The sequence below is a fragment of the Copadichromis virginalis genome, linkage group LG2 (assembly GCF_057382275.1).
Source record: "Copadichromis virginalis isolate Kocher_CV1m ecotype Utaka linkage group LG2, C_Virginalis_male_GT1.1, whole genome shotgun sequence".
In the NCBI taxonomy this organism is placed as follows: domain Eukaryota; kingdom Metazoa; phylum Chordata; class Actinopteri; order Cichliformes; family Cichlidae; genus Copadichromis; species Copadichromis virginalis.
The window spans coordinates 31,133,379-31,152,409 of NC_140619.1; the positions used below are offsets into that span (position 1 = coordinate 31,133,379).

The 19,031-nt window shown below is 41.1% G+C and overlaps 1 protein-coding gene across 7 annotated transcripts in view; it reads left to right on the forward strand.

Moving 5' to 3' along the window:
- The window catches only part of LOC146717672 (protocadherin gamma-C5-like), a 295,905-nt gene that overhangs the window by 15,631 nt on the left and 261,243 nt on the right, over nucleotides 1-19,031 (forward strand). Inside the window, exon 1 of one of the 7 annotated variants that reach the window (XM_085429638.1) lies at nucleotides 180-2,639. The exons of 3 other annotated variants lie outside the window; for them this stretch is intronic. In XM_085429638.1, the coding sequence (XP_085285764.1) occupies nucleotides 261-2,639 (2,379 nt within the window). In that variant the 5' untranslated portion in view covers nucleotides 180-260. Of the gene's footprint in view, nucleotides 1-179; nucleotides 2,640-4,154; nucleotides 6,681-12,138; nucleotides 14,567-15,837; nucleotides 18,356-19,031 lie in introns of those variants that run through there. 3 more of the 7 variants (XM_085429605.1, XM_085429556.1, XM_085429563.1) reach the window with 3 other exon arrangements.

Sequence of the window (19,031 nt, forward strand, 5' to 3'; positions counted from 1 at the left end):
TTTTGACTTGAAGTTTTATTCAAACGCGGATGTGAAGTTAAAAAGACACATGGTGTCACTGTTGGCTGGAAGAAAAAGAACATGCAGCACTCCACCCATCATGAATTCAGTTTTTTTTTTCATTTATCAGAAACGCTAAATCCTGGGACATAGTTCTGTATAAACTGGTGTGGACTATTGGATTTCTGACTGATTTGGGATACATATGTTGTTTCGCTCTAAATAGCCAGATAAACAAGCGGAAGACGTTTCATTTCAGGATGAGAGACAAAGGATTTTCAGGCCCGATCTATTGCCTTGCTACGTTTATTGTAACGATGCGCCTCGTAAGCGGGGATCTGAGTTATTCTTTTGCCGAAGAGATGAAACGCGACTTCGTTATTGGAAATATAGCTAAGGATCTCGGTATTGACCGTGGAAGTTTTTCTTCACGACAGGCCCGTGTTGATTTTGAAGGATTTCGTAAAATGTATTGCGACATTAACATTAGTACTGGGGATTTTACTACGATGGACAGAATTGACAGAGAGAACCTTTGTGGCAAGAAACCTTCCTGTGTGTTAAAAGCAGATCTAGTTTTGGAAAATCCGTTGGAGCTTCATCGTGTTAGTCTTCATATTCAAGACATAAATGACAACTCTCCACAATTCAAAGATCATTTAATTGAAATGGAAATAAGCGAGTTAGCAGAAAGGGGAAGTCGATTTCCAATAGAGCAGGCCCATGACGCAGATATAGGTCAAAATGCTGTGCAAAGGTACATCTTACAAAAGAACAACCATTTCATTTTATCAGTTGACAACAACAACGTCGATCTTGTACTGGAAAATAAACTCGATCGAGAAAAGCAAAAGGAGATTAATTTACTCATCACAGCTTTGGACGGTGGATCTCCTCAGAGATCAGGTACCGTAGTCATACACGTCACTGTGCTGGATGCTAATGATAACGCCCCAGTGTTCAGCCAGGCCGTTTATAAAGCCAGTCTGCCTGAAAACTGTCCTTTAGATACAGCAGTGATTAAAGTCAGTGCCACAGATGCAGACGAAGGAGTGAATGGAGATGTAACGTATGACTTCGGTCATATATCTGACAGCGATGATAAAGTTTTCTCTATTAATCCTAAAACTGGAGAAATTAAAGTGTGTGGTTTGATTGACTATGAAGAAAAAAGTTCTTTTGAAATGAAAGTGCAGGCTAAAGATGGTTTAGGGTTAACATCTTATGCCAAAGTTATAATAGATGTTATTGATAATAATGACAACTCGCCAGATATATACCTGAAGTCACTGTCAAATCCCATTCACGAGAATGTGCCACCTGGTACAGAGGTGGGAATCATTAACGTGCAGGACAAAGACTCTGAGAATAACGGGCAGGTCCGCTGCTCCATCCAGCAGGGTGTCCCCTTTAAGTTGGTTCCGTCTATTAAAAACTATTATTCTCTGGTGACCACTGGACAACTAGACCGCGAACTAGTGTCTGATTACAACATTACAATCACTGCCACTGACGAGGGCTCTCCACCTCTGTCCTCTTCTAAAAGTGTTCAGTTATCTGTAGCTGACATCAACGACAACCCACCTGTGTTTGAGGAACAATCGTACAGCGCATCTGTGAGTGAGAATAACAAACCTGGCTCCACTTTATGTTCCGTTAGTGCTCGAGACCCCGACTGGAGACAGAACGGTACAGTGGTTTATTCTCTGTTAGCTGGTGAGGTGAACGGTGCCCCGGTGTCCTCCTATCTGTCTGTGAACGGAGACACGGGTGTGATCCACTCTGTGAGGTCGTTTGATTATGAACAGTTCAAGAGTTTTAAAGTCCACGTGATGGCCAGAGACAACGGTTCTCCTCCCCTCAGCAGCAACGTGACCGTGAGTGTGTTCATCTCAGATGTGAATGACAACTCTCCTCAGATCCTGTACCCCTCCCCGGAGGGCAACTCCTTCATGACCGAGCTGGTCCCCAAAGCTGCACACGGAGGCTCTCTGGTGTCCAAAGTGATCGCGGTGGACGCAGACTCCGGACAGAACGCCTGGCTGTCCTATCATATATTCAAATCCACTGATCCGGGACTTTTTACCATTGGTGTCCACAGCGGAGAGATCAGGACACAGCGGGACATTTCTGAATCTGACAGCATGAAACAGAACCTTGTAGTGGCAGTGAAAGATAACGGACAGCCCTCTCTGTCTGCCACCTGTTCCATGTATTTACTTATTTCTGATAACTTGGCTGAGGTGCCGGAACTGAAGGATCTGTCTTTTAATGAGAGCAATTCCAAACTGACGTCTTATCTGATCATCGCGCTGGTGTCTGTCTCCACGTTTTTTCTGACTTTCATCATCATCATCCTGGGTTTGAGATTTTGTCGCAGGAGAAAGCCCAGACTGTTATTTGACGGAGCAGTTGCCATCCCCAGCGGTTATCTCCCTCCTAATTACGCAGATGTTGATGGCACAGGAACTTTACGCAGCACTTACAATTATGATGCATACCTGACCACAGGTTCTAGAACCAGTGACTTTAAGTTTGTGACATCATACAATGACAACACGCTGCCTGCTGACCAGACTCTGAAGAAAAGTCCATCAGACTTTGCTGATCCATTTGACACTCTGGGTCAATCTATTGAGGTAAGACACTCACAAATCTTTCCTCTGGTTCCTACACTTTTTGTTGTGTTTCTTTTTGTTTTTTAAAAAAAATATTTGTAAGACCGTTGTTTATGTCTTTATCTTGCACAGGTAGTATTGTCGTTTACCATGAATTGCTTATCATATGATGAAAACTTTCATTCAGAAATACCTTACGGCATGTTGATCTCGACTATTTTTCTTTTTTCTTTACTTATCGTGTAACTTACATCTTAGTTTGTTATTTGCGGGTGCTATTTTTCGTAATTTTGTATATTGTTGTTACGTGTTTTTCTGGGTCCTTGTGGCAAAAAGATTTAATGAAATAACTCATTCTTTAGCAAACTATACAGTATAAAACAATGCGGACTTATGCCATGGTTAACTTATTGTAATTGTTTGCTTTTATCAAAATAACTAATTCACACTATTGAAGAGCACGTGGCTGCGCGTATAGCAGAAACACATTTTGTATCTTTGCGTGGTTGGTCCTGCCAAATCTCAAATTAACTTTCTTTGGTGCTGAAATATTCCTCAGGGCCCCAGAGACCCACTCACTGTAATTGTTCTCTCTCTCCCCCTCTCTCTGTCTCCCTGTCTTTCCCTCTCTCGCGCGCGCACTCTCTCTATAGTTGTGCTCTTTCATTTAAATCGACGTCATTTCTAGTAATTGTCTGCGACCATTGATATTATTAATAATATTGATAATAATTATAATAGACATTCGTGTTGTCACTTACTGAATTCTTTTTATTTTTGCCGAGCTCAGCTCTGAATATGAAGTAGTCAGGTATACCATTTTACATTGAGTGATTGTTAACCTGGTATTAGCGTAGGTAAAACAGTCTTAACAGAATTTTCTGTCAGGTTTATCTATGTGACCTTCAAAATAATAGCAATATCTACATAAAACAGTTTGTTTTTTCATTTCTTCTTCCTTTCACAACGATGAAGAAACATTAGATTAATTGTATCTAGAACGTTCGGCCCGCAAATCAAATGCTCTTCAGTTCAGTTGTGTTCTGTGAACGAAGAACACAAGATGTGTTATATGATGAGCCTGTGTATAGGTTATGTGCCTGAGGTAAACGAATGACATTTTATCACATGTGTGTAGACATTTCTTGTTTGCCACTATATACACTCGTTAATTGTTTGTAGTTACAAACTGATTATAAAATGGTTACTGGGGAGGTACTTGTTACTGTTCTTCATGCACAAGTGCTATGATGTTAATTGTCATCAGTAAATCGTGAAACACTATTTTTTTTCTTTTAGTTAGCGATTTCTCGTAGTTTTGGTGTTTTCAATTAGCTTGTGTTTTGAAACACCAATTCAACGTTTATTTAACGATAAGTGAACATGACTTGTGTTTTCAGACATCGACAAACATATTTAATCACCTAGTGTAAGGATAAAAGGCAACTCGTGGTGTCGCTGTTGGCTGATAGCACACTGACACACACACCACTCCACCCACTGCTACTACACAGATGTCGACTGTAATTCCCTGAGAACCAGTTACGTTTGCAGACATGTTTCTCCGTGTTTCATCGTGATATTACACTTTGGATTGTTGAATCGTTTACGAATCACGTTGTTGTTTTTGCTCTGGAAAGTGCATCAGAAGCACTGCGGTCACGTTTTTGTATCAGGATGGGAGACAAAGGATTTTCAGGGTTAAGACTGATTCTCCGGTCTGCTTTGTTTGTTGTAACGCTGCGCCTGGTTTATGGGGACCTGAGTTACTCTATTCCAGAAGAAATGAAACGAGACTATGTCATTGGAAACGTCGCGAAGGACCTCAGTGTTAATTTTGGAACCTTAGCTTCACGACAAGCCCGTGTTGATTTTGAAGGATCTCGGAAAAGGTACTGTGAAATTAATATGAGAACCGGAGATTTGATCACATCGGAGAGAATTGACAGGGAAAGCCTTTGCGGGAAGAAACCTTCTTGTGTTCTAAAAGTAGATCTGGTGTTAGAAAATCCTTTGGAGCTTCACCATGTAAGTCTGCATATTCAAGATGTGAACGACAATGCACCGCAATTTAACGAAAATTTGATAAGAATGGAAATAAGCGAGTCAGCAGAGAAGGGTAACCGCTTCTCAATTGAAGAGGCCCATGACGCAGATATTGGTCAAAATGATGTGCAAAGATACAGCCTACATAAGAACGACAACTTTATTCTGGCTGTTGATAGCAATAGAGTTGAACTTGTTCTACAGAATAAACTTGATCGAGAGAAACAAAAGGAGATTAATTTACTCCTCACAGCTTTGGACGGTGGATCTCCTCAGAGATCCGGTACCGTAGCCATACACGTCACTGTGCTGGATGCTAATGATAACGCCCCAGAGTTCAGCCAGGCCGTTTATAAAGCCAGTCTGCCTGAAAACTCTCCTTTAGATACAACAGTGATTAAAGTCAGTGCCACAGATGCAGACGAAGGAGTGAATGGAGATGTAGCATATCAGTTTGGCCATGTGTCTGACAACGACATAAATGTATTTTCCATTGATTCCAAAACGGGAGAAATTAAAGTAACTGGTGTAATTGACTATGAAGAAAGAAGTTTTTTTGAAATGAGGGTAAAAGCCAAAGATGGTTTAGGACTAACATCTTATGCTAGAGTTTTAATAGATGTGACTGATGTAAATGATAATACACCATTTATATACCTGAAGACACTGTCAAATCCCATACCTGAGAATGTGCCACCTGGTACAGAGGTGGGCATCATTAACGTGCAGGACAGAGACTCTGAATATAATGGACAGGTCCGCTGCTCCATTCAGCAGGGTGTCCCCTTTAAGTTGGTTCCTTCTATTAAAAACTATTATTCTCTGGTGACCACAGGGAAACTGGACCGTGAACTAGTGTCTGATTACAACATTACAATCACTGCCACTGACGAGGGCTCTCCACCACTGTCCTCTTCTAAAAGTGTTCAGTTATCTGTAGCTGACATCAACGACAACCCACCTGTGTTTGATAAGCAGTTGTACAGCGCATATGTGAGTGAGAATAACAAACCTGGCTCCACTTTATGTTCCGTTAGTGCTCGAGACCCCGACTGGAGACAGAACGGTACAGTGGTTTATTCTCTGTTAGCTGGTGAGGTGAACGGTGCCCCGGTGTCCTCCTATCTGTCTGTGAACGGAGACACGGGTGTGATCCATGCTGTGAGGTCGTTTGATTATGAACAGTTCAGGAGTTTTAAAGTCCACGTGATGGCCAGAGACAACGGTTCTCCTCCACTCAGCAGCAACGTGACCGTGAGTGTGTTCATCTCAGATGTGAATGACAACTCTCCTCAGATCCTGTATCCCTCCCTGGAGGGCAACTCCTTCATGACCGAGCTGGTCCCCAAAGCTGCACACGGAGGTTCTCTGGTGTCCAAAGTGATCGCGGTGGACGCGGACTCCGGACAGAACGCCTGGCTGTCCTATCATATATTCAAATCCACTGATCCGGGACTTTTTACCATTGGTGTCCACAGCGGAGAGATCAGGACACAGCGAGACATTTCTGAATCTGACAGCATGAAACAGAACCTTGTAGTGGCAGTGAAAGATAACGGACAGCCCTCTCTGTCTGCCACCTGTTCCATGTATTTACTAATTTCTGATAACTTGGCGGAGGTGCCAGAACTGAAAGATCTGTCTTATGATGAGAAGAATTCCAAACTGACCTCTTATCTGATCATCGCGCTGGTGTCTATGTCTACGTTTTTTCTGACTTTCATCATCATCATCCTGGGTTTGAGGTTTTGTCGCAGGAGAAAGCCCAGACTGTTGTTTGATGGAGCAGTTGCCATCCCCAGTGGTTATCTCCCTCCTAATTACGCAGATGTTGATGGCACAGGAACTTTACGCAGCACTTACAATTATGATGCATACCTGACCACAGGTTCAAGAACCAGTGACTTTAAGTTTGTGACATCATACAATGACAACACGCTGCCTGCTGACCAGACTCTGAAGAAAAGTCCATCAGACTTTGCTGATGCGTTTGAAGATCTCGAAACTCCAATAGAGGTAGGATGCTGAAATAACTGGGTTATCAAAATCGCAGTGTTTTGTTATGTCTTTAAGTTTTTACATTTATAGTATTGTCTTTGAAGTCCATCAGATTTTGGTGATGCATTTGAAGAATCAGATGCGTCTCTAGAGGTATGACTTACTTACTGGCGTTAAATTTATAAATCTGTTGGGGATAAATTTGCACCTTAACCAATCAAACTTTCTTGTATAGATATTCGGAATCTTTTTTAGGTTTTTAATTCCATATATTTTATTTCATTTAATATTAATGAAAGCAGTCATATTGTAGTCAGATACTGCCTTAGTAGAAACAGTGTCCTTAAATCTATTTTTATGTCACTATAATGCATTTTAATTTTCTCTTCTGAACTATGAACTTCAGCACGTGTATTAGAAGCTGCAATTCATTACACAATAGAAAGATTTAGGGGAATGATAATTAAGAAAAAAACATTCGGCTATAGAAATGGAAAAAGAATTGACTTTATTTGTCAGGTTTTACTTTTTCCAAGTCCAGAATTAGAAATGAACTTTTCCCATTTCAAAAGATGTATTAACCATATAATGCCAGAGAGAGACTCCAAAGTGATGGAGTCTTTCTCTGGCATTATACTGTTAATAGAAGTTAGTAATAGATATCAAAAGCACAAAATTCTATGCAGAAGATATTGCTGATATATGAACTATCATAATTCAGATTGACATGTTAAAGTTCAAATTGCTGTTTGTTTGGTTTTCTTAGGTTCTTAACTCAACAAATTAAAAAACAACAAAGTAACAAACACTCACCTTTCCATGGACTTCATAACCTTCCACCAGGTTGAAAAAGTGTCATCACCCTGTCCTTTAGAGATTCACTTACAGTACAAGAATGCTTGTTGTTTTTAAAATCTACGGTATTATTCAGATGGTAATTCTCAATAGTAATCATGGGTTATTTCCTTTCCAATGAGGTTACATTTGCCCGTACTGATAAATGGACCCTCACGAATTAGGAAAACACTTGATTAAGCTCAATATTGTCATTCATTTTATTTCTCTGATGAATATTTGCCCTGGCTTGTGATTTGTGGATGATATTTAAAGCTTCTTAAGTTGATTTTTCATGTTTTTATACTTCTTACTCTACCCGAAGATTAGTGCTTATGTTTGTATTTACTTTACTTATGCATTTTCCATTTTTTTAGGGAGAATGCGCACCAGTGAAATGGTAATTGAACGTGGACGTTACTGGGACTACTAATTTTCTTTAGTAATTAATGTTTTTACCAGTCGAAAAATGTTGCCTACCCAGATCGGTATTAAAATATAAATTGACAATACATTTAGCTGTAACCCCCCCCCCCCCCCCCTTTTTTTTTTTTAAGAAGTGTGCTGTGTGTGCTGTGGTCATAAAGGAAATCAATGCGTTGTCTGCAAGTTAAATATTTCACGTGCAGACAACGCATATGAACTCAGAGGGTCGCTGTTTACCAGCAGTGGAAACATACCTCCATCCATAGCTCTTGGTTTGTTAGTGTTAATGCAGTCTTGTCATTGTCAAACTGTCCCTTTGGGTGTGCTTTTGTCCACCATTCTCTGGAAATATTTTCGATTATAACTGATGTGAAAAGAGCGCACTTGTTGTCGCACTGATACAGTTTGGACTGTTAAACGTTTTCGAGTGTTTTTCTTTGTATTTTTTGTCCAAAGATGGCACACAGTAGAAATTCGGTGGCGGGCCTGCTATACAGCTTTGCTTTCTTTCTTCAATCCTTTCTCTTCGGCTATGGAGATGTGAGCTATTCTTTTCCCGAGGAAATGAAGACCGGATCTGTCATAGGAAATGTAGCAAGGGACCTCGGACTGAACGTGGGGGAATTATCTGTTCGAAAGGCCCGCATTGACAGCGATCTGAACCGTAAACGGTATTGTGACATAAATCCAAGCACTGGCGATTTAATTGTAGCTGAGAGGATTGATAGAGAGGCTCTTTGTGGCGAAAAGGCATCTTGCATCCTCAAATCTGAATTGGTCTTAGAGGCGCCACTTGTGTTACATCGAATTTCATTACAAATACAAGATATCAATGACAATCAACCTGTTTTTGCGAAAGACGAAATAAAAATAGAAATCAATGAATTGGCTGTAAAGGGATCCCGTTTCCGTATTTTGGAAGCACACGATCTCGATATTGGACAAAACGCTGTTCAAAGATATGTGTTGCAGACTAACAGTTATCTAGTGCTGAAAATGCAGACTAAATTAGATGGAGGCAGATTTGCTGAACTAGTGTTGCAAAAGGAATTGGATCGCGAGGAACAGCGGGAATTCCGATTACTGCTTACTGCATTGGATGGGGGCAGTCCTAAAAGAAGTGGCACGACTACCGTGCATGTAATTGTCTTAGACGCTAACGATAACGCTCCGGTTTTTAGTCAACCTGTGTATAAAGCCAGTCTTCCTGAAAATTCTCCTTTATATACTGTAGTGGTTAAAGTGGCTGCAACTGATGCAGATGAAGGTCTAAATGGTAAGGTGACTTATGAGCTAAGTCGTATATCAGAGACTGGCAGAAGAGCATTTGATTTAAATCACATCACAGGAGAAATAAAGGTAATCGGACCTTTGGATTTTGAAGAAGAGTCCGTTTATGAAATGCGTGTAGATGCTAAAGACGGATATGGTCTTACCTCAGACTCAAAAGTAATAATTGAGCTGTCAGATGTAAATGACAACCCACCTGGGATTAGATTAAAATCACTATCTAACTCCATACCCGAGAACGCGTCACCTGGTACAGAGGTGGGAATCATTAACGTGCAGGACAAAGACTCTGGGAATAACGGACAGGTCCGCTGCTCCATCCAGCAGGGTGTCCCCTTTAAGTTGGTTCCGTCTATTAAAAACTATTATTCTCTGGTCACCACGGGACAACTGGACCGCGAACTAGTGTCCGATTACAACATTACAATCACTGCCACTGACGAGGGCTCTCCACCTCTGTCCTCTTCTAAAAGTGTTCAGTTATCTGTAGCTGACATCAACGACAACCCACCTGTGTTCGAGGAACAGTCGTACAGCGCATATGTGAGTGAGAATAACAAACCGGGCTCCACTTTATGTTCCGTTAGTGCTCGAGACCCCGACTGGAGACAGAACGGTACAGTGGTTTATTCTCTGTTAGCTGGTGAGGTGAACGGTGCCCCGGTGTCCTCCTATCTGTCTGTGAACGGAGACACGGGTGTGATCCACGCTGTGAGGTCGTTTGATTATGAACAGTTTAGGAGTTTTAAAGTCCACGTGATGTCCAGAGACAATGGTTCTCCTCCACTCAGCAGCAACGTGACCGTGAGTGTGTTCATCTCAGATGTGAATGACAACTCTCCTCAGATCCTGTATCCCTCCCTGGAGGGCAACTCCTTCATGACCGAGCTGGTCCCCAAAGCTGCACACGGAGGCTCTCTGGTGTCCAAAGTGATCGCGGTGGACGCGGACTCAGGACAGAACGCCTGGCTGTCCTATCAAATAGTCAAATCCACTGATCCGGGACTTTTTACCATTGGTGTCCACAGCGGAGAGATCAGGACACACCGGGACATTTCTGAATCTGACAGCATGAAACAGAACCTTGTAGTGGCAGTGAAAGATAACGGACAGCCCTCTCTGTCTGCCACCTGTTCCATGTATTTACTTATTTCTGATAACTTGGCTGAGGTGCCAGAACTGAAGGATCTGTCTTATAATGAGAACAATTCCAAACTGACCTCTTATCTGATCATCGCGCTGGTGTCTGTGTCCACGTTTTTTCTGACTTTCATCATCATCATCCTGGGTTTGAGGTTTTGTCGCAGGAGAAAGCCCAGACTGTTGTTTGACGGAGCAGTGGCCATCCCCAGCGGTTATCTCCCTCCTAATTACGCAGATGTTGATGGCACAGGAACTTTACACAGCGCTTACAATTATGATGCGTACCTGACCACAGGTTCAAGAACCAGTGACTTTAAGTTTGTGACATCGTACAATGACAACACGCTGCCTGCTGACCAGACTCTGAAGAAAAGTCCATCAGACTTTGCTGAAATGTTTGATAATCCAGATGAGTCTGTAGAGGTAGGACATGTTTTTTTTTAAAATAATCTAATTTAACGTTGCAGTGTAATGTTATGCACTTCAGCTACTTTCTTCTCAGTTTTTAAACCTTTTAGAGGTGTTGATTCATAGGAAGGCATTCACTGGCACGCATTTTCTTGATATTCCTTTTTTTGGCACAGCCCTTTTGAAGTGACTGATGTGCACGTTTTGTTTCCAAATGTCACTAGTTATGCAGTTATTTTACTGGCTTTTGCCATTTTAAAAAGATATTAAATGATTAAAAAATATTTTACGATTATTACTTGTCTGCAACTTGTTGAATTATAACTTTAGTCATGTTTAAGTGAAAATTGTCAGTCATCACAAATTGACATTCTGAAATACTGAGTGGTCAATAACATTTATCAATTTAATTATCAGTTAATTCTCTGTAGGACAGTGTGCCTAATAAGTCCATTGCTTGCTGTTAGATGTGAAGTTCCACTAGTCAGTTTGATATTTTGAATGTAATTCGTGTAATCACGAGCTCGTTAAACTTGTACTTATGCTACAGATGAAATGTTTTAAAAAATAATTTTAGTACATTTATAGAAACTGTTGTTAAGTGATGTTTACTAACTACGTTTAACACACGGCACATTTACTTAATTAATGGAAAAATAAACAAATTCTCTCTCAAATTTCAAGACCACTTAGAATATTGATTAATTTTGTCCGTGTAAATTGTGTGTCTACTGCAAACGCCTATTAGAGGTTGTAGTTCCAGGCGTTTTTTAATCATCAAACAATAGACTAAATGAAATTATTATTCTTTTATTCTTCGTTAAAAATTTCTTTCACTCATTTTCTATGCCCTATGATTAAACACCCTGTTTTTTTCTTTTGCGGGACTTTAGATTCTCCAATAAATATTTGTTTTTAAAAAATATAGAACTAGTGTTATTTTAATGTGTTTTTAGAAAAGTCCATCATGTTGTCACTTTCAGAAAATTTAAATGAGGGAAGTATGTATGTCTTTTCTTCACCCTTTAAGCGCTGTCTGTGGTGCTGAATGAAACTTTGTGCTTTTTTGTACTTTAACACAAAATCAAAGTCCAAACTTGCAGGAAAAATCGGTTTCTTTTGTGAATTAAAATTGGCAACAAAACGATTACGGTGGTCGTTGTGGCTGTAACTGTGGCATTTTATACTAGCTTATAACATGTTTATTTGTAATATCTCAAATTAACTCACAGCGTCGCTGCTCACTAGCAGATGTGAAGAGGTTCAATTCCCCACCCACTACCAACGAAGATATTAGTCTAAAACTAGAGCTACCATTGTTGTAGTCGCGGTATACGCTGTTTTGTTATTACTTTGTGTGATATTCCCAGCGGAAGGGGCATTTTTGTATTCGTGTCATTTTGGGTGAAAAAATGGCCCTAAAAAGACAAGCCTCGCTCTGTTTTGTGTTCGGTTTTGCTCTGTTTTTCGAGATAACCGCTGCGGACCTCAGCTATTCTGCACCGGAGGAGATGAGACCGGGATCCATTGTTGGGAATATTGCCAAGGATCTCGGCCTGGAAGTAGCAAAATTGTTCACTCGTAAAGCCCGGATTGATACAGAGGAAAACTACCAGCATTACTGCGACATTGACCTCAAGACTGGAAATTTTGTCATCAGGGAGAAGATTGACAGGGAGGAGCTGTGCGGGGAGAGGCTTTCGTGCATGCTTAAATTTGAATTAGTCGTGGAGAGCCCTTTGGAGCTGCACCGTATTTCACTGCTTATTCTGGATGTAAACGACAATTCACCAGTTTTCCCCAAAGATACAGTTAAGTTGGAAATAGGAGAATCAGCAGTTAAAGGAGCTCGATACCGCGTCAATGAAGCACATGATGTAGATATTGGGCAGAACGCAGTCAAAGAATACAGTTTACAAAAGAATGACCATTTTGTTTTATCTGTTCGAGAAGATGCTGATGGGACTAAGAACATCGAGCTGGTGCTAGATAAAGAGCTAGACCGCGAAAAGGAGCACGATTTAAATTTCATCCTGACTGCAGTCGATGGTGGAAATCCACAGAGGTCAGGAAGTGCCGTTATACACGTTACTGTGTTGGATGCTAACGATAACGCGCCAGTGTTTGACCAGGCCGTTTACAAAGCCAATCTACCTGAAAATTCAAATCTTAACACTTTAGTTGTAATTGTAAGCGCAACTGATGCAGATGAAGGAGTGAACGGAGAGGTGTCGTACGAATTTAATCGCATCACAGAAAGAGCTAAAAGGGTTTTTTCACTGGACAGTAAAACAGGAGAGATAAAGGTCACAGGAATGCTTGATTTTGAGACAAATTCAAAATATGAGATGCGTATAGAGGCCAAAGATGGTTATGGGCTTTCATCCGACGCTAAAGTAATGATCGATATCACCGATGTTAATGACAATGCACCAGTAATATATATAAAGTCACTAATGAACCCCCCTGCAGAGAACGTGCCGCCTGGTACAGAGGTGGGCATCATTAACGTGCAGGACAAAGACTCTGAGAATAATGGACAGGTCCGCTGCTCCATCCAGCAGGGTGTCCCCTTTAAGTTGGTTCCTTCTATTAAAAACTATTATTCTCTGGTGAGCACAGGACAACTAGACCGCGAACTAGTGTCTGATTACAACATTACAATCACTGCCACTGACGAGGGCTCTCCACCTCTGTCCTCTTCTAAATGTGTTCAGTTATCTGTAGCTGACATCAACGACAACCCACCTGTGTTTGAGGAACAATCGTACAGCGCATATGTGAGTGAGAATAACAAACCTGGCTCCACTTTATGTTCCGTTAGTGCTCGAGACCCCGACTGGAGACAGAACGGTACAGTGGTTTATTCTCTGTTAGCTGGTGAGGTGAACGGTGCCCCGGTGTCCTCCTATCTGTCTGTGAACGGAGACACGGGTGTGATCCACTCTGTGAGGTCGTTTGATTATGAACAGTTCAGGAGCTTCAAAGTCCACGTGATGGCCAGAGACAATGGTTCTCCTCCTCTCAGCAGCAACGTGACCGTGAGTGTGTTCATCTCAGATGTGAATGACAACTCTCCTCAGATCCTGTACCCCTCCCCGGAGGGCAACTCCTTCATGACCGAGCTGGTCCCCAAAGCTGCACACGGAGGCTCTCTGGTGTCCAAAGTGATCGCGGTGGACGCGGACTCCGGACAGAACGCTTGGCTGTCCTATCAAATAGTCAAATCCACTGATCCGGGACTTTTTACTATTGGTGTCCACAGCGGAGAGATCAGGACACAGCGGGACATTTCTGAATCTGACAGCATGAAACAGAACCTTGTAGTGGCAGTGAAAGATAACGGACAGCCCTCTCTGTCTGCCACCTGTTCCATGTATTTACTTATTTCTGATAACTTGGCTGAGGTGCCAGAACTGAAGGATCTGTCTTATAATGAGAGCAATTCCAAACTGACCTCTTATCTGATCATCGCGCTGGTGTCTGTGTCTACGTTTTTTCTGACTTTCATCATCATCATCCTGGGTTTGAGGTTTTGTCGCAGGAGAAAGCCCAGACTGTTGTTTGACGGAGCAGTTGCCATCCCCAGCGGTTATCTCCCTCCTAATTACGCAGATGTTGATGGCACAGGAACTTTACGCAGCACTTACAATTATGACGCGTACCTGACCACGGGATCTAGAACCAGTGACTTTAAGTTTGTGACATCGTACAATGACAACACGCTGCCTGCTGACCAGACTCTGAAGAAAAGTCCATCAGACTTTGCTGAAATGTTTGATAATCCAGATGAGTCTGTAGAGGTAGGACATGTTTTTTTTTTAAATAATCTAATTTAACGTTGCAGTGTAATGTTATGCACTTCAGCTACTTTCTTCTCAGTTTTTAAACCTTTTAGAGGTGTTGATTCATAGGAAGGCATTCACTGGCACGCATTTTCTTGATATTCCTTTTTTTGGCACAGCCCTTTTGAAGTGACTGATGTGCACGTTTTGTTTCCAAATGTCACTAGTTATGCAGTTATTTTACTGGCTTTTGCCATTTTAAAAAGATATTAAATGATTAAAAAATATTTTACGATTATTACTTGTCTGCAACTTGTTGAATTATAACTTTAGTCATGTTTAAGTGAAAATTGTCAGTCATCACAAATTGACATTCTGAAATACTGAGTGGTCAATAACATTTATCAATTTAATTATCAGTTAATTCTCTGTAGGACAGTGTGCCTAATAAGTCCATTGCTTGCTGTTAGATGTGAAGTTCCACTAGTCAGTTTGATATTTTGAATGTAATTCGTGTAATCACGAGCTCGTTAAACTTGTACTTATGCTACAGATAAAATGTTTTTAAAAATAATTTTAGTACATTTATAGAAACTGTTGTTAAGTGATGTTTACTAACTACGTTTAACACACGTCACATTTACTTAATTAATGGAAAAATAAACAAATTATCTCTCAAATTTCAAGACCACTTAGAATATTGATTAATTTTGTCCGTGTAAATTGTGTGTCTACTGCAAACGCCTATTAGATGTTGTAGTTCCAGGCGTTTTTTAATCATCAAACAATAGACTAAATGAAATTATTATTCTTTTATTCTTCGTTAAAAATTTCTTTCACTCATTTTCTATGCCTTATGATTAAACATCCTGTTTTTTTTCTTTTGCGGGACTTTAGATTCTCCAATAAATATTTGCTTTTTAAAAATATAGGACTAGTGTTATTTTAATGTGTTTTTAGAAAAGTCCATCATGTTGTCACTTTCAGAAAATTTAAATGAGGGAAGTATGTATGTCTTTTCCTCACCCTTGAAGCGCTGTCTGTGGTGCTGAATGAAACTTTGTGCTTTTTTGTACTTTAACACAAAATCAAAGTCCAAACTTGCAGGAAAAATCGGTTTCTTTTGTGAATTAAAATTGGCAACAAAACGATTACGGTGGTCGTTGTGGCTGTAACTGTGGCATTTTATACTAGCTTATAACATGTTTATTTGTAATATCTCAAATTAACTCACAGCGTCGCTGCTCACTAGCAGATGTGAAGAGGTTCAATTCCCCACCCACTACCAACGAAGATATTAGTCTAAAACTAGAGCTACCATTGTTGTAGTCGCGGTATACGCTGTTTTGTTATTACTTTGTGTAATATTCCCAGCGGAAGGGGCATTTTTGTATTCGTGTCATTTTGGGTGAAAAAATGGCCCTAAAAAGACAAGCCTCGCTCTGTTTTGTGTTCGGTTTTGCTCTGTTTTTCGAGATAACCGCTGCGGACCTCAGCTATTCTGCACCGGAGGAGATGAGACCGGGATCCATTGTTGGGAATATTGCCAAGGATCTCGGCCTGGAAGTAGCAAAATTGTTCACTCGTAAAGCCCGGATTGATACAGAGGAAAACTACCAGCATTACTGCGACATTGACCTCAAGACTGGAAATTTTGTCATCAGGGAGAAGATTGACAGGGAGGAGCTGTGCGGGGAGAGGCTTTCGTGCATGCTTAAATTTGAATTAGTCGTGGAGAGCCCTTTGGAGCTGCACCGTATTTCACTGCTTATTCTGGATGTAAACGACAATTCACCAGTTTTCCCCAAAGATACAGTTAAGTTGGAAATAAGAGAATCAGCAGTTAAAGGAGCTCGATACCGCGTCAATGAAGCACATGATGTAGATATTGGGCAGAACGCAGTCAAAGAATACAGTTTACAAAAGAATGACCATTTTGTTTTATCTGTTCGAGAAGATGCTGATGGGACTAAGAGCATCGAGCTGGTGCTAGATAAAGAGCTAGACCGCGAAAAGGAGCACGATTTAAATTTCATCCTGACTGCAGTCGATGGTGGAAATCCACAGAGGTCAGGAAGTGCCGTTATACACGTTACTGTGTTGGATGCTAACGATAACGCGCCAGTGTTTGACCAGGCCGTTTACAAAGCCAATCTACCTGAAGATTCAAATCTTAACACTTTAGTTGTAATTGTAAGCGCAACTGATGCAGATGAAGGAGTGAACGGAGAGGTGTCGTACGAATTTAATCGCATCACAGAAAAAGCTAAAAGGGTTTTTTCACTGGACAGTAAAACAGGAGAGATAAAGGTCACAGGAATGCTTGATTTTGAGACAAATTCAAAATATGAGATGCGTATAGAGGCCAAAGATGGTTATGGGCTTTCATCCGACGCTAAAGTAATGATCGATATCACCGATGTTAATGACAATGCACCAGTAATATATATAAAGTCACTAATGAACCCCCCTGCAGAGAACGTGCCGCCTGGTACAGAGGTGGGCATCATTAACGTGCAGGACAAAGACTCTGAGTATAACGGACAGGTCCGCTGCTCCATCCAGCAGGGTGTCCCCTTTAAGTTGGTTCCGTCTATTAAAAACTATTATTCTCTGGTGACCACAGGACAACTAGACCGCGAACTAGTGTCTGATTACAACATTACAATCACTGCCACTGACGAGGGCTCTCCACCTCTGTCCTCTTCTAAATGTGTTCAGTTATCTGTAGCTGACATCAACGACAACCCACCTGTGTTTGAGGAACAATCGTACAGCGCATATGTGAGTGAGAATAACAAACCGGGCTCCACTTTATGTTCCGTTAGTGCTCGAGACCCTGACTGGAGACAGAACGGTACAGTGGTTTATTCTCTGTTAGCTAGTGAGGTGAACGGTGCCCCGGTGTCCTCCTATCTGTCTGTGAACGGAGACACGGGTGTGATCCACGCTGTGAGGTCGTTTGATTATGAACAGTTCAGGAGCTTCAAAGTCCACGTGATGGCCAGAGACAATGGTTCTCCTCCTCTAAGCAACAACGTGACCGTGAGTGTGTTCATCTCAGATGTGAATGACAACTCTCCTCAGATCCTGTACCCCTCCCCGGAGGGCAACTCCTTCATGACCGAGCTGGTCCCCAAAGTTGCACACGGAGGCTCTCTGGTGTCCAAAGTGATCGCGGTGGACGCTGACTCCGGACAGAACGCCTGGCTGTCCTATCAAATAGTCAAATCCACTGATCCGGGACTTTTTACTATTGGTGTCCACAGCGGAGAGATCAGGACACAGCGGGACATTTCTGAATCTGACAGCACGAAACAGAACCTTGTAGTGGCAGTGAAAGATAACGGACAGCCCTCTCTGTCTGCCACCTGTTCCATGTATTTACTTATTTCTGATAACTTGGCTGAGGTACCAGAACTGAAGGATCTGTCTTATAATGAGAGCAATTCCAAACTGACCTCTTATCTGATCATCGCGTTGGTGTCTGTGTCCACATTTTTCCTGACTTTCATCATCATCATCCTGGGTTTGAGGTTTTGTCGCAGGAGAAAGCCAAGATTGTTGTTTGATGGAGCAGTTGCCATCCCCAGCGGTTATCTCCCTCCTAATTATGCAGATGTTGATGGCACAGGAACTTTACGCAGCACTTACAATTATGACGCGTACCTGACCACAGGTTCAAGAACCAGTGATTTTAAGTTTGTGACATCATACAATGACAACACGCTGCCCGCTGATCAGACTCTGAAGAAAAGTCCATCAGATTTTCTCGAGGCGTTTGGGGAGTCGGACGACCCTCCCCAGGTAAGAAAAGACTGAAATAAGCTTCTTTTTGAGAAACGTGTGATGTCAATCTCTACATGATATTTGCCAATTTCGAGCAACCGTCTATTTCAGTTACATTTTTTTAAATGCTATTATATCAAATGTTCTTAACTGACATTCATCAAAGGCAAATTTTTAGTTAACACCCCATTCACAATTAACTTGCCAGAACATATTGTCAGAAAATACTCAACGATTATTATTATATTTTTAATCTTCTTATCTATCAGATCAGTTTTCTTTTAGGTGTTGTTGCTCCAGTGGCATCAATTTACTGTTTTATCTAATAACTTAGTATGTTATATGTCAATTAGAAATAGTGGAATTATATTGTTTTGTCTTCCTAATATTTTTCTCATTGAAAGATGAAAAAGTTGAACTGTCTACTTACTTTTTAGAACCCCATCCCTTCTTTAAGACGTTACTTGTTTTCCTTTCAGCAATGGTTCATCTTCAGATTAATTATTATTGCACTCTCAGTAGATAATTATCTGAGTAATAACTCACTTTGAACACATACCGTAAGGCCATAAACAGACATAAGAAAAGCCAAAAGGATTCTCCCAGAAAGCTTTAGTTCATCTGTTTATGGAGAAATGTTTAAAACAATAGTCATTGTGCTTTCAGAGGAGGATCATTGGTTAATACAAGTATA